Source organism: Podarcis muralis, chromosome 10 (genome assembly GCF_964188315.1).
Source record: "Podarcis muralis chromosome 10, rPodMur119.hap1.1, whole genome shotgun sequence".
Classification (NCBI taxonomy): Eukaryota; Metazoa; Chordata; class Lepidosauria; order Squamata; family Lacertidae; genus Podarcis; species Podarcis muralis.
The window spans coordinates 54,065,745-54,082,119 of record NC_135664.1 but is presented as its reverse complement, the minus strand read 5'-3'; the positions used below and the strand labels follow the sequence as shown (position 1 = coordinate 54,082,119).

The 16,375-nt window shown below is 42.9% G+C and overlaps 1 protein-coding gene and 1 pseudogene across 5 annotated transcripts in view; one reads left to right on the top strand and one right to left on the bottom strand.

Moving 5' to 3' along the window:
• The window catches only part of LOC144329075 (uncharacterized), a 31,041-nt pseudogene extending 20,709 nt beyond the window's left edge, over positions 1–10,332 (top strand).
• Positions 1–15,455, bottom strand: part of KIAA1549 (KIAA1549 ortholog) — a 111,498-nt gene extending 96,043 nt beyond the window's left edge. For 2 of the 5 annotated variants that reach the window (XM_028747610.2, XM_028747611.2), the window contains exon 1: positions 14,749–15,453. In XM_028747610.2, coding sequence (XP_028603443.2) covers positions 14,749–15,004 — 256 coding nt within the window. In that variant the 5' untranslated portion in view covers positions 15,005–15,453. Of the gene's footprint in view, positions 1–14,748 lie in introns of all 5 variants that reach the window. The other 3 variants (XM_028747613.2, XM_028747609.2, XM_028747612.2) reach the window with 3 other exon arrangements.
• Between the last annotated feature and the right edge of the window lie 920 nt (positions 15,456–16,375).

The following is a 16,375-nucleotide window of genomic DNA, read 5'->3' as shown; positions in this document are numbered from 1 at the left end:
GACGGGAGCAAGAGCACAATTCTCTAAAAGTCAAGGGGACTGAGGGAGAATCTATCTATCATCTATCTATCTATCTATCTATCTATCTATCTATCTATCATCTATCTATCTATCATCTACAGTGGTGCCTCGCAAGACGAAATTAATTCGTTCTGCGAGTTTTGTCGTCTTGCAATTTTTTTCGTCTTGCGAAGCACGGTGTCGGGAAAGTTTTGGAAAAGCTTCAAAAATCACCAAAGTCTTTAAAAACCTCAAAAAAGGTTACCACACCGCGTGCTATGTGTTGCTCCTCGAAGTCAAGTCGCAACTGTATTAACGGTGTTAAGAAAAAGGAAACAAATTTGCAAGACGTTTCTGTCTTGCGAAGCAAGCCCATAGGGTAAAGCAGCTCAAAAAACAAAAAACCCTTTCGTCTAGCGAGTTTTTTGTCTTGCGAGGCATTCGTCTTGCAAGGTACCACTGTATCTATCTATCTATCTATCTATCATCTATCTATCTATCTATCTATCTATCTATCATCTATCTATCTATCTATCTATCTATCTATCTATCTATCTATCTAACTAATTTACAGACCATGCTCATCATAAGAAATACAAGGTAGTATCCAACACACAAAATTAGACTAGCTTTGGCTACAGCCACACTGTAGATCTGAAAGCACTAGAATGTCACCAATAAACAGTCATGGCTCCCCCAAAAAGATTCTGGGAGCTGTGGTTTGTCAAGGGGTGTCAAGAGTTGTTAGGCAACCCCTACTTCTCCCTGCTCACCCCCAGCTACAAATCCCAAGAGATCCCTGGGAAGAGGGATTGGTTGTAAATCCGCTTGGACAACTGTAACTGTGAGAAAAACAGGAGTCTCCTAACAGCACCTCATTCCTTCTCTTCATGAATGTCCCTTTCTCTTTTTGGGGGGAAATAGCCACGGTGCAACATTATGCCTACCTCAATGCAAATTTTAACCACGGTTAACGTTAATTGGCTGCCAGTTCGTTTCTAGGCCCAATTCAAGCCGCTCGCATTGGTGTTTAAAGCCTCAAACGACTTAGGCCCCAAATAGCTGAAAGACCATCTAAAGATCCCCCTGGATGCTGAAAGCAGCGGGGGGGGGGGCTTCTTGGTAGCTCCACCTCCCTCAGAAGTTTGGGGTGTGGCATAACCCAAGAGAGGGCCTTATCTGTGGCAGCCCCCAAGTTGTGGAATTCCTTCCCCCCAGAGTTGTGTCCGGCTTCTTAACCTGTAAAACTTTTGGAGGATGCTGAGGACACACCTCTTTACCCTGGCCTTTGGCCCTTGAGATGTGTGTTTTCAGGGCCAACCCTATTCCGGTGACTGTACTCTGGTTTTAACTCTCAATTTTAAATTGTCGCAACCTGCCTTGGGACCTGCTGGTGAAGGGCAACACAACAATAATTTGCAAACCTTTGGAAAAGTATGGCAAGCAATGAGGGGTCGAGAAATACTCTGCTAATCGGGAATAGGCTTCTGAGAACATCCTCTTCACTCCATGTTCCAAACCATGGAACCATGTGCCACACCATGGAAATGAAGCCATGGGATAACTGGGCACACTCAATTCACTTCAACTGAGGGTGCAGCTGTGAATGTGCATCTTTTTGCCCCCACCAGGCAAAGCTGTGATTCTTGCTGCAGCACTTTTAAGCAAGACTCTCTTCTCTCTGTCCTAAATTTCTAAGATTTCCCCATGGCTCAAAACTTGGCAGCTGTTGCTTTGTTGCATAACTGGAAGGGGAGGGAGGAAAGAGGTGGTGTCCATGCTCCAAAAGATGCCAAAATTAAAATATTAATAACCTACCCAGCATGAAAGGCAGAATAATACAGTATTAATACAGCACAATTCATGAATTGGATTTTCTGGACAGGGAAAGGATGCCTTCCACGATGAATCTGTACAAATAGAGTCTGGAATTTGTAAAGATGCTAGATTCCAGAATGTGGTGTATATCTTGTGTCCTTTAATCCTTTTCCGTGGCACACAGCAGCCACTAAATTAAGAAGCAATCTCACTCTAGGGATACGCTATATACATAATGTAACAGATACAAACCGTCTTCTTGACAGCTGAGGGGCTCTGTGTGCATATGATACCCGAATCTTGTTGTATACAGTTTATTTTAGACACAGTCCGCTGCAACAGAAGACTTAAAGAAATCCTTGATGGATAGTTTGCTTTTACTAGGAAATATTTCACAGCTGGTCCCAAGTCTCTATGCAGCAGCATATATGCTCTGAGGCAAAAAGCATTCCCAACATAGTCAGCTGTGTCTGTGAATGATGCCCTCTTGTTTAGAAAAGCCAAAACCGTGCTTTCCTGAAATCACATTAAGGAAAGAACAGTGTAATCTCTCTTTCTCTCTGGGTGTTAGTTCTTCGGGCAGCCCAACGTGGTTTTCAGATCCTGAGACTCTGCCTTCTTTTCCACCCATAGGAATTTTGCAACTCAAATTAGTTATGTGTGAAGGTGTGGAAGTCACCTGTAAATAGCCTCCTATGAAGGGGTAGGGAAATATCATGTAGCATAGCAAGGGCACACATTTTGCAGGCAGTCAAGCCAGTGTTCGAAATTAGCCATGCGCCAGGCACATTTTGCACCTAGCTTTCGACCAGTGAAGATATCTGGGCATCAGAATGGCGCCTGATATCTCCACCATCTGGAGGCGCATGCATGCCTGGGAATCATTGGTTTTGGAATAATATCCTGCAGAATTCTACCAGTTATGTTTTATCTGCACAATCAGAATGAATTTCTGGAACCAAAATGCTTTTTCTGTGAAGCCTGAGGAGGAACAGTCAGTCACCATGAAGAAAAAGATGTTGGAATAGGCCAATGTGTATGTGTACTGTCCCTGGATCAAGTGACTTTTCTTCTTAACCTATGCTCAGAATTGTCATCTGAACTAGCCAGGTGTTTAACTGAGAATCAATCACGGTCAGTCCATCTTTTGAAAAACTTTAGAGCTGTATTGCCCCCAAATGGCAACTAGACATTCCATTTTGGCGACGATAAGCTTGGTTTAAGGAGCCATTTGCCTTCTAGCTTACATATCTGAGTTTCTAACACTAAGTCAGACATTCATGTACTAAGCTAATGTCCTAAATTCTCATGTGTATGGGTTACTGTTCCACAAGCTAGACTGCTTTGGCACATGTGCAAGTAAATCCCCACATCTGTATACCATAAAAAAATGGGGGGATCGGGCTTCAGTCACATGCTGGGGTCCCCTACTATTCCTACTGAACCCTACAAAGAATGAAACATTATTATGGACTAGAATTTTTAACACGCAAGGTGCACTACAGTCCATCTGTAATTTCAGTGTAAGAAAAAGAGGTTCCAGGGACTTTTTATAAAATATATATAGCTTGCTGTGTGTTATCGACCTGCATGCAACATGAACCACCACAATTTGAAAACCCAGGCTAAAATATAAACCTCCCATGAGCCGCCTTATCAGCAAACAGCCAACTGTCACTTATAAATCTTGTTTTGTAGGCTGGTGCAGCGGTGCTTTTTGTGTCCATGTGCGTCAAGAGAAAAATTATGGGTGTTCTGTTTTAGGCTCTGTGGAGAATGCAAGACAATGCCAGGGGTGATGGGGAAGGATCGCTGCTGTTGTTGATCAGCCCTCTATGTCTTTCCGCTAATGAAAGTGGCCCATAAATATAATGTCTTGTTGAGATCAGCAACTCTCCTGACAGCCAAGTAAAGCCTGGCAACAACCTAAAAGGAGCAGGTAGGATGAAACACACAAGAGGGCCTGGTCATTCTTCAAGGTGACAAATAAAATTCTGCAATTTTGCCCTGGCGTCTTATGCTGAACTCAGCGTCTACTGCTCAGCCACACTGTGTTTTCCTTTCCTTTCCTTATTATTTATTAAATTTCCATACAACCCTTAATCCAAAGATCCCAGGGCAGTTCACAGCAGGAAAATACAAAATGAGAATACGAAATACATAATAAAACAAAAAACAAACTAATAGCCCCCTCCCGCATATTTAAAAAGCCATACAGGCGGCGACCACATTAGGCATGTCCAACTGATGTGATGGTTGACGTGCGGGTCCTTTTGGACCCAGAGGACAGCAGAACAGGGGCGGAATGGAGGGCGACAGGGGCGGGGAATAATGGGGCGTAGGATGCTTATACATGCTCCAGCAGGAATTGGAACCTCTGCGCAAAATGGTCCCCGCCTGTATTGCCTTCCTTCCTCGCAGTGCAGGGCCCAAGGTGACCCACCGTGTAAATAAAAACAAATGCAGCTTAAAAAACACAATATTTTAAAAACTGATTAAATAAGTACGTAAGTAAAATTATTAAAAACAGCACTCTTAAAACCATTTTAAAGTACCAGGGGGACAGTGGACCAGAAGAAGAATGTCCACCCTTAGAAGTGGCTGCCACAATAGTCAATCAGTGGCCAAAGGCCTGTCGGAATAAAAAAAAAGTATTTGCCTACCTGCAAAAGGAAAGCAAAAAGAACCTAGCTTCCCATGGAAGAGAATTACACAATCTGGGAGCAGTCACTGGGAAAGCTACTATAAGAATTTAGGCAAAAATTACAAATACTATACAATAGTTTGGAGAGAGCACTGCTACTTTTTACTTAGTAAAGTGTTTTCAAAGCACTGTTTGAAAGGAGCATTTTTCAGCCATTCAATGTTCAGCGAAGTTCTTACTTGGGCAAAGGGTAAAGGAGGAAGGGAAATCTTCACTATAGACTCACGTTGCAAAATCTGATTACCCAGCCGGAAAAAGGAGGTTTGCTTTAAAATCAATACATATGCCTCAAAACTGCGCTTCCAAAGTATACATTTTCTTTTTATTTCTTTTTTATTGAATCTATTTCCCACCCATACGCCCAAAGGAGCCCAGGCTGGCAACATGGGTTTCCTCCTTCCAGAGGACATAGTTTTACTGATGACACCATTTTCCATATCACTTCATAGCACAGCCTAAACCTTTTCCCTTTAAATAGCATGGAATAGACATCACTAATTATCTGAATGAACACATGAAGTGAAGATTGAACTTTAAGCCAACATTGCTGTTAGCAAAATTAAAGCTACACAAAATTAAAGCTGCATATAGATGGGGTTGGTGGGCGTAAAGCAGTAAAATAATCCATCTTTGAAGAAACAGAAAAGAGCAGTTATTATCCCACTTCTAAAAAATGATACATAAATTCACTCGTAACTAGAGATTAATGGGAAATTTAGCCCTGTAGAAAACAATTAAAAACAACCACCACTCTTGGCAATCTGTTATTTCATTATTTGTCCTGTACGATTAATAACCTTCCTTTGGGTTAATTTATATATTTAGTAGATCCCATGCTACTCTATCTTTTATATTGTGTTTTTAAAGTTGTTTTTAAAAAAAAAATCGTTCCCCACTTTGAGAATTCTTGTGAATTGAAAAAAAAAAGATTATAAATTTTCCAAGTTAAGTAAATGCATACCAAATGATCATTGATTCAGGTATACAAAGGTATACAAAAATCACTGTGGGTTGTTGTTGTTTTTTTCAAATATAAAAACCTGAACTAAATCAGTTTTAAAAAATAAAGGAAAGAAAGACAGGTCTCGGTTCTTTGAAGAATCATTAAACATTATCTGGTTTAAAATGATATCTGAATGCAACAACTAAATATCCAAGTCTATATTCACAATCTATTTAAACTGAATCTAAGACTATCGCACAGAGAGTGGTGTTCAATTAGATTTTACTCAGAGTAGACTCATTTGCATTAATATATGTGACTAAATTAGGTTCATTGAGTTCAACAATGGGTTTATTCTGAGTAAAACATAATTGAACCATTGCCATTACACATGAATCAAGCCTAACTATGGTTTTGCCATTCATGCCTGCCATTCAGGTTTGAGGGAAACACGAATTCCCTACCTAAAAATCCTCATTTGATCGAATCGTTGTTTGCTGTTACATCCAAATCCTGCAAACCATGGCTTGTCTGAAACGGAACTGGAACCTGCAATTGAAATGGATTTCCAGTTCCAGGATGAAGAGTACGGTAACTATGCACAGTTCAGATGTAACAGCAAACTATGGTTAGACCAAACCAGAGAGTTAAGAAATTGGGACTGTAGGAAGGAAGCACATGTCTGTGAATACTATTAGTATTACTATTGATATTACTATCTTGGCTGAGAGTCCTGGAAGACCTGCTCCCTGCCTTGCATGCCTTTTTCCACCTAGCCTGGGAGAGTGGTGTCTTGACTGACTCCAGCTACAAGAGGTGGACAAACTATTGCGCTGGGATATTGTTTGTGGAGGGGGGCATTGTTGGGAGTTGTTTTTGCTATTATTGATTTTGGGTTTTTTGTATCTTTCTTTTAGATCTTAAGATTTTTGTGGAAATTTGGTTGTATATTTTTAATGACTACTTTTGTTATGTTGGAACTGTGCATTTTTTCATGTTGTAAGCCACCATGAGCATGGTTTGAACTGTGGAAAAGTGGCATACAAATAAAATTATACATTATTATGCATTAACTATTATTATTACACCATCAGCAGGTCTCAGGGTGTGTTACAAGCATTTCAGATTCGGTACTAAAAACAGTTAAAACAAATTTACAGTCATGGGGATAGGTTGAATCCTGGAAACAAACATCTCAGGTGTAAAACACCAGGCTAAAGAGTTGCATCTTCAGCATCTGCTGAGAACTACATAGTGCGGGTATTGAATACATCTTTGTGGGAAAGGAATTCCACAACTTAGGGGCTGACACAGAGAATGTCGTCTCCTGGGCTGCCACTCTTGACCACCTCTGAACTTCTGAGGGCAGCAGAACTACCAAGAAGGCCCATTCTGATCCCAACACCAAAGATGAACTGTAGGGAAGAAGATATTTGGGACCTAAGTCATTTAGGGCTTTAAATACTAGCAACAGCACCTTGAATTCAGCCCAGAAATGCAGCTGTTTTAGAACAGGGTTATATGAATTAAAATCATGGCCTTTTGCTAAAGGTCCCATGGTCAGCGAGTTAATGCTTGCTTTTATATGTAAAGTGAACAAACTAGAGACAAAAAAAAACACCTCAATTTTTAAATCAAATGTTATTGGGATTATTATGAATATAGAATGTGAACCCAACAGTACAGGTGTTTAATTTCTGTATCATGGAGTGACACTAAACCGTAAATACAAGTAAAAGCCCTACTAGGTATACTTTCATTCTAGTAGCAATCAATTAGTTTACATGCCTATTCAGAAAAAAAAAATGTTTTACAAATCTGGAAACTTTATCACTAACTGGTATAAGATGACAATTTTATTCTATATAACACAATAATTATTCTAGGATTGGTAGATATGAGGTAACTCTTGAGATAGGTGAAAGGACGATTCAATCTAATATAAAAGCCATTAGTTTTGCTAATCGTAGCACAGTACAGCATTTTAAAGTAGAATACAACTTTGTTACTGGTTAAATGAGGCAATGAAATAAGCAAGTAGCTTATACAGAAATTGCCAGTTTCATCAATGTGATAAGCAATGAAGCAGCTCAGGCAAAATACCTTAAACATGTTTTGGAAACAAGGCATGAAATATAACAATGTCATAACAGGAATGAATACAAGACAAGACAGCTCTTTAAATGGCATCATGCTGAACAGGAAAGTACGACGATGAGCTTTTCCTCACTGCCAGATTTATAATTACACAGCAGAAGAAACAAATCTCACCAGCATGTTAAAATAAAATAAAAAAGACCAAGCAAAAACAGAAAAGTCATGAAAGTCAAGAATCGTCCACAGTGGACAAAAACAACAACACAGCCACTGCTAATGTACTAAAAATACTTATTTCTGTGAACTGGTGTTTTTTCTCCTGAACAACCTTGCAAACATCCCAAATATACAGATAAATCACACGTCTGGATAAACAGGAGTCCATTTGCAATGTGGAAATAGTAGAGGACCACAAAGAAGACAGTATATCCTTGGCTTCAAGATTTCAGTCTTAACTGGGAAGAGCAAGCAAGCCAGAAAAAGTTACCATGGTGGAATATAAGGAGGAAGGGCCTAGGCAGAGATGACCTATCTAGTTATTTTTAGTTGTGAAACCAACCTAATGAGTAATTATTTGGGGTCCCAATATTTAACCTTTTCTTCCCTTTAGGTTAACAGAAAATAAAAATATTTGGAAAATTAGCATACACTCACGCACCCCATCAAAGAGACTACAGCAGGCTCCCAAGTATCTCAGATTTCTTGCTGCATGTTCATTTGGATTGCCTCTTGGCCAGGGTACTTAAAGATGAATTACTACCCAGAAGGAGCTGCAATTGTACGTAATGCACTGGGTGCCTCAAATCTACCTGCCTACTATCTTCTTGAGTTAGACTATCATCCTTAAGTTACAGTAGAAGAAGAAGAAGAGTTTGAATTTGATATCCCGCTTTATCACTACCCTAGGTAGTCTCAAAGCAGCTAACATTCTCCTTTTCCTTCCTCCCCCACAACAAACACACTGTGAGGTGAATGAAACTAAGAGACTTCAGAGAAGTGTGACTAGCGCAAGGTCATCCAGCAGCTGCATGTGGAGGAGCGGGGAAGCAAACCCGGTTCACCAGATTACGAGTCTATCGCTCTTAACCACTACACCACAACATCTGCACACGCTGGGCTGTATCCAACACTGCTGCTCAGTACGGACCCATTAAAATTAATAGCTATGACAATCTTATGTTCCTTACTTTTTTCCTCCTCCTTTTTTTCTTTTGTATCATCATCAATATTCATCCAATACATAAAGAAGTTTTATAGAGCTTTTGGATAAAGGCTCTTACCATTATCTCTCAAATCATAGATCAATCAGTAACACCAGATCCATTCTTGGCCTTGCTTTCGACAGAAAGCAATGCAGACACCAGAGTATCTCCGAACACCCTGGTCTTTCTATTACTAGTTGTGGCAAGAATATCAATAGCCAGTCAATGGAAAACTTGCTCACCTTGCTCAGTTGGTTATTGGTTTGGTAAGGACTGGGATATAGCTCTCTCTAAGCATACCACATAACAAAGAAAAGCAACTAGGGGAGAATCTAAATCAATCATTTTTATGCCATGTAGATATGTTTGTCGGTCAGTTGGTTTACGGTATAAGGTGGTGTCTATACACCCATCCTGTATTTTTATAGTAGTGTCCAAAAAATGTATTTCTTGCATAGATTGGTTCATTGTTAATCTAGGCAAAAAATACATTTTTTGGGGACACTACTATAAAAATACAGGATGGGCGTATAGACACCACCTTATACCATAAACCAACTGACCGACAAACATATCCACATGCTTCTAGCTACCATCCCAAACAATCCATTGTATATAGCCAGGCCCTACGTTACAGTCGCATCTCTTCCAATTCTACAGACAGAGAATCTAACCTAAGAGATCTACAGCAAACCTTTTTAGAACTAAAATATCTGCCTGATGAAGTTAAACAACAGAGCAACAGAGCCAGGCTGATACCCAGAGAGAACTTGCTGCAAGACAGACCCAAAAAAGAAAATAACAGAACACCACTACTAATCACATACAGCTCCCAAGTTAAAACAGTTCAATGCATCATCAGAGATCTACAACCTCTCCTACACAATGACAGTTCTCTTTCTCAAGCTCTGGGAGGAAGACCTTTCATTGCCTACAGACAGCCACCCAATCTTAAACAACTCCTCATCCACAATAATACAACAACCAGAGTTAATATGGACCCTGGTACCAGAGCCTGCAATAAACCCAGATGCCAACTTTGCTGCCACATACACCTGGACAACACCATTACTGGCCCCAACAACATCAAACATACCATCTCAGGACTATTTAATTGCTCATCTTTTAACATTGTGTATGCCATCAAATGCCAACAGTGCCCTTCAGCTCTCTATATTAGACAAACAGGCCAAACCCTACGCCAAAGGATAAATGGACATAAATCTGACATCAGGAATCACAAGACAGAGAAATCAGTAGGAGAACACTTCAATCTCCCATGACATTCTATACAAGATCTCAAAATAGCTGTCTTATGACAAAAGAATTTCAGAAATAAGACTGGAAAGTGAAGTTGCTAAACTGCAACTTATTACCAAACTTAAAACCAGGGAGAATAGAGACACTGGATTATTATCTCATTATACATGATAAAGCTATTTTTAGCCATCTCACCCCTTGCTTTTTCCTGTAAGACCAATTGCAGTCGTCAACAGGTTTACCACACCTATCAGCCAATCACCCATTCCCACCACCCTTCTGAGTAATAACCCTCCCCACCCTCTCACTATATACCGTATAAGGGTCTGGTGACTTCTGTTTCAGTGTATCTGAAGAAGTGTGCATGCACACGAAAGCTCATACCAATAACAAACTTAGTTGGTCTCCAAGGTGCTACTGGAAGGAATTTTTTCATTAGTATATTAGTTAGTTTAACCATCTATACAATTCCCCTTTATTTCACAGTCTTCAACAGTTGGGAGTTCTTGTTTTCTTCATATCAACGCTCAAGCAGCTACTAAGAGATGCACCACCAGTTCTTATGCTCCTTTAATTTTAATGGGTCTACTCAGAGGATAACTTAGAGGGATACAACCCACTGCTTTCGTGGCGGTAGGGGTAATCATATCAGCTTCCCATGTGCATCCAGCCTTGCTGCCCACAAATCACCAGCTCTCTAGCTCCACTGTTCCCACACCTGTCTTCACTGCAGACAGGAGAGACAGCACAAGCACAGGGAACAGACTTTGCACAGCAGCAGGAACACTGTCTGTGGAGAAGTAAATTTTGATATATCAAGAAGAAAGGAGACAGGCGTTCTGGTAAAGGAGACTAAAAGAGAATCAGGAAGAATAGACGGAGCTGACAAAGGAAGCTGGAACTTCTTGGATGCATAGGAGAAGAGGGATGGCTTGCAAAAGCAACGCATGGCAAACTCTGAAAGACATAAATTACCTAGCAAGCCTTAAAAAAGGAACACCACCCATCTTTTCTATGCAAGAAATAAGAACTATTTCCACCTTATGAAACAGTAATATGTATGCAATGGTTAACACACATTAAAATTAAAAATATATTTTTAAATATTGCCATACTCTCCAATTGCATTTGCCCTCGACACCGTCTTTCAAAAAGACAGGATACATTTCCATTCTCTCTATAAATGGTACAGCCCAAATCCCTACAACCCTCAAAGCTAGAAGAGAAGCCCAAGACCCATTATCTTTGCCAATCCTTCTCCCTCCCCAATAGCTCCAACCCATCCCAATTTCCCCCAGCCTAGTGCCTAGAGCTACCACCCCCAACCTGGTGACCTCCAGATGCTTTGGACTACAATGTCCATCAAATGCAACCAGCATGGCCAACAGTCAGGGTGATGAGAGCTGGGTCAAACCACTGGGTAGCCCCGCATGTTCCCTCATCCCTGGCTTGGAAGAACACATGAGGAGGTCGCTTGTCTTCAGCATACAAACTTCAGGAATTAAATATCAGAGAACAACCTGCTGAAGAGGGGTGATGCTCAGCTTTCCTCCTCCTTATACAAGGCATTCAACGGAATACATCCTTGTTCGCTCAAGCATTGGCAAGCTCTTGCATCACCAGCTCACTTGCTTTTGGTTATCTGCTCTTGGCCTGTATGGTGTGTGTATTTCTTATATAACTTTATGATGTTTCATTGGTTAAAATTATTGTTCTCTGTGAAGAGGACAACTGCACCTCTTAGGGAAGAGAGGCAAAACCTAAAGCAAGGGGCCTATGCCCCTTCAGATGTTGTTGGACTGCAACCTCCATCAATGCTGACACAGATTGTACTGGTCAAGGGAGACAGAAACCAACAAAATCTGGGAGTGCTAATGGTTCCTCATCCCTGGCTTACGGTCAACCATACAGAAGGCCTGATCCCATATACCTACCAAGTTCTATTAGTGGTAGCATACAGTGCACAGTTCCCTTTTAAAATATTAAATGGCAGAGTATACAATTAAGAGGTCCTTCAGATACCCTAAGCCTGAGCTGCTTAGGTCAAAACCTAAGGGTCGAAAATTGCATTTTGAATTGCGCTCAGAGATAAACAGTATAGCAAGCTGAAGGGACTCAACACTTTCCAAGAATAAAAGTACAGATAGATTATCTACACTTCAGAGGTCAGAGTTTCCTTTGCTGAGAAATTCTTATGCTTTGCTTGTATCTGAGGGAAGTTTTTAACACTGACCTTATGTTTTAAAGACCAAGAAACCAAAATTACGTTTTAAAAACCTCATTATGACTTTGGAGAAGCTACTTCATTAAAAAAAAAAAAAAATCACAGGGCTTTTCGCCGTATCATCTGGCTGGACGTTAGCAACAAGAGCCATGCCACAATCATGAATATGCCCATTGTCATACTTTCCAGTTGATGTTAATGAAATAGGAAAAGTCAGCTGTGTCCTCCTAATGAAAGTATATTTCCAATGACACCTTCAATGTTGAACATCTCACTTGTGTGCTTGAAAACCATTAACTCCAATATATCCATACACGGTTGTATCTTTTATTTAGTCCACATGCTAAATCTGTCAAAATTACCTCTGATTTTCACCTTGTGTTTGACCCAGTTCAATGGCCAGTAAGATTAATGGAATGGTCCCTTCCCTTACTGTCATTCTTCTGGTTAACTTCCATGGATAAAATGCAAATGCTAAGGAAGTAACAGCACAATTCTAACTACATCCATTCAGAAGTAAATCATATTCAATTTAGTGAGGCTTACTCCCCAGTAACTGAAGTTAGGGCTGCAGCCTAAGACAGGAAAATAATAATAATAATAATAATAATAATAATAAATCTTTATTGTCATTGCCCCCTCTCGGGGACAACGAAATTACTTGGCTGCTCCATCCACCCAGGTAGGGCACTCCACACAAAATCAAAACAACTATAAAAACACTAATTAAAACAATACAGTATAATACAGCAAGGAAGATTAGATGACTTTCAAAGTCCAGGCTTCCCATTCAGGGCCGAGATCGCTCTGGAGAAGAAGCTGTTCTTAAGACAGCTCGTTCTTGTCTTCATCGTCCTGTATCTCCGTCCCGATGGCAGGAGCTCGAAGAGACAGTGACCAGGATGCGATGGATCTTTTACTATGTCCAGTGCCTTCCTATGGCACCTTGTGGCATAAATCTGCTCTAAGGTGGAGAGTGGGCAGCCAACAATGCTCTCTGCTGCCTTAACAACTCTGCACAACCCCATCCTGTCCTGGGTAGTACAGCTTCCGTACCACACACATAAGCTATAAGTGAGCACGCTCTCAATGGCACAGTGATAGAAGGCAAGCAGCAGTTTCTGCGGAAGATGATCAAAATGAAAAATATTGAATACTGCTTGGCTATTAATAAGAAATTAAGCTTTTGTCAATGGTAAAATTACGCTTTCCAGTTATTTCTCTGGATGGCTGCTGAAAAAAAGATTTATAATGTACTATTTTATTAATATCTTTGATAAAAAAGAGAAAGAGATAAACTTAATTTCAACAAAAGCATACACTAGCAGGTGGTGACTGCTCTCTCAACTATGTTTTGGGAACTTTAGGATAACATTTTCCTTTTCTTAGAAAGAGAGCAAATAGGAGAAAGGGGGTTCTTCTACAAGTGGATGTCTGCATACGGAAACCATTTGCTGCAATTTAGCAACTGCATTATAATTCTGTATATTTTTCTATTATCAGATGAAAATAGTCTCTGCAATTTTAAAGTACTGAAAAAATACTAAAAAAGCACAATAGTTATTGTTTCAATTGAAAAACCAGACCCATTACGTGGTGTTTATTTTTTCTGAAGTGAGCAGTGTTTAGTCTTACAAAGTTGTATACCTTCCTCATTTCCAAACTCTGAGGTTCCACACTGAGCTCCCAGTGAATATATCTGGAATCCTAGAAATGCTACTACAAGCTAATACTAAAACCTTCAAAAGTGCCAAAGCATTCATAAAAAACAACAACATTCCACCATTCCCCAGAAATAAGCAAATCTCAAATGGACTTCAGCTGTACATCAGCTTTCAGATGACGTCATAGAGGACTGGATACCCAATTTCCAAACCCATTGCAAGTTACAGTGGAGCACAATTCTTATATTTTAATTCAATTCCAATAGACCCATCTGCTACCTTTTTATTTTATTTTTTTGCTGGGGGGGGGGTGTTCAGTTATGTAACCCTTAAAAAAATGAGTTTCTTATTAGGAGTGTCTTTCATTAAATAAAAAATTGCTCTGGCTTACTTGTATATGCTCAATGATAAAAACATCCAGAAAAATATCTCTGTGCACAGAATGTGCCCAAAATGACACACTTCCTTTTTATGTGGTGCATAAAGCACACACACACAGCACAAGAAAAGAAGCTGTTCAGGTTTCATTGTCTTCACATCTTTTAACATTACACTGGCTATTCCCCAAAACACCACTAAAGTGGAGTGGGGGGGCACTTTTATTGAAGGGGAAAAAACACAATTACAACTAAAAGAAGAGACAGAGAGGGTTGATGCTAAAAAAGTGGCCAACTGCGAGATATCCTGGCAACGCAAAACAGGAGAATTTGCAAGAGGTTGCCAGAGGGAAGCTTATCTTGGCCTCCAGGGTCCCAAGAAAAGGAGCCTGAGAGTAGCACCTAGACGCCAGGTAGCATCCTCCCAGGGCTGAAGGCAGCCTCCCCACATCCCCTTACCTGCTACCGGGGAAGCCAGGGAGGCCGGCAGAGACAGCAGCAGAGGCAGCAGAACCGGGAGACCCGTCGGAAGCACCAGGCGGCGGGCAACGCACCGAGGTGGACCCGGGCAAGAGAGCAGCAGCGTGACCAAGGCAACCATGAAGCATGTCATCCCATCCATGGCAAAGCCAAGCATCAAGTCATCATCTCGGCCCCCCCGCGCACCCCCCAGAAGAAAGAGCCGGGAGGCCTCCCCGCTTCCTCCTTGGAGCATCCAACACCGGCAGGCAGGCGGGCGGGCGTCAGAGGCATGGGGAGGGGGTTACAGCCAGGCGCCCCCCTCCCCGGCTCTCCAAGCCGAGGCAGAACCACCACCACCACCACCCCAAATATTGTTGTGGAATAAGAGGGGTCGGAGCAGAGGGGAGAAGCAGGTGGAGGCGAGGGGGAGAGATGGAGGGAGGCTCCGAAGAACAAGTGGGGGGAGGCAGGAGAGAGAAGCAAAGTGAGAGCCTGAACTATGGAGCGAGAGGAGGAAGAGGAGGAGAAAAGGGAAAGGGGAGCCGAAACGGAGGGGACGGAGTGAAAGGAGAGGCGATCCTCTTAATGAGAGGGGAAAGTGGATCGGAGTATCCCGTTGCCGGGAGATGCGGGGGGAGGCTGGGAGCGGGAAGGCGTGGGAGGATGGAGCCGGAGCAATTGCAAGAGATGGAGAGGAGGGGGGGGGGAGCCTGCGCTGAAACGGGGAGGGGGCGATGCAAGGCTGGGGGAGAGGGGGGGAGAGGGAGGTCTTGCACTGGGGAGGGGAAGAAAGGGAGGTGCACACAATTCCAAGGGGGGGGGGTCTAGCGAAAGGTCACATGAGGGGTGGGGGAGAGCTGCGCGTAAAGGGAAGGCGAGAGCAGGGCGCCGAAAGGGGTTGCCAAGGAAGGGTCTGTAATGCCAGGAAGGGAGCAGGCAGAGGAGGAGGCGGCGGCGAGGAGGCGGCGAGTGGGTCTGCGGCGGCTGGGCCGCGGCTCTCGTCTTCTTCCACAAGCAGGCTGGCCGGCTGGCGGGGCGCTGCTGCCGCTCGCTGCTTGGCCTTTCCCGGCTCTTCACGTGGGAAGGCGGCGCTGGCTGAGGGGGGGAGGCTTCGGCGGCGCTGTTGCTAACGGGGAACCTCCCTCCTCTTCTCCTCCTGGCTGCTCCCTCCTCCTCCTCCCCGGCCCCTCCTCCGAGAAGGAGCCCGTCCTCCGGCTTCCCGGGCGGGAGGGAAGAGAGGGGAGCGCGGCCGGCGGGCGGGCGGGCGAGCGAGGGGAAGGAATGAGAGAGCGCAAAAGAGCTCGGAGACTGGAGAGGGCAACACCTGCGCGCGCGCGAGCGAGCGTGTCTGTATGTACGCGCGGGCGGGCGAGCCGGAGAGGTGGCGCCCAGCTTGGAAGGCGCGCGCGCGGCGCAACCAACTACTTGGCAGGGCAGTGCAAGGCGAGCGCGCGCGCGCCGGGAAGGAGGCGGAGTAGAGCAGACGTTTTCATTAACAACCCCCCCCCCGTTCGCCTCACAACTTGGGAGGGGGTCGGGAAGGCGGGCTCCTAAAGGGGGGGGGCGCGTCGTGATGTCACCAGCTCCGGCTCCGCCTCTCCTTCCTTCTCTTCTTCCCCGCTGC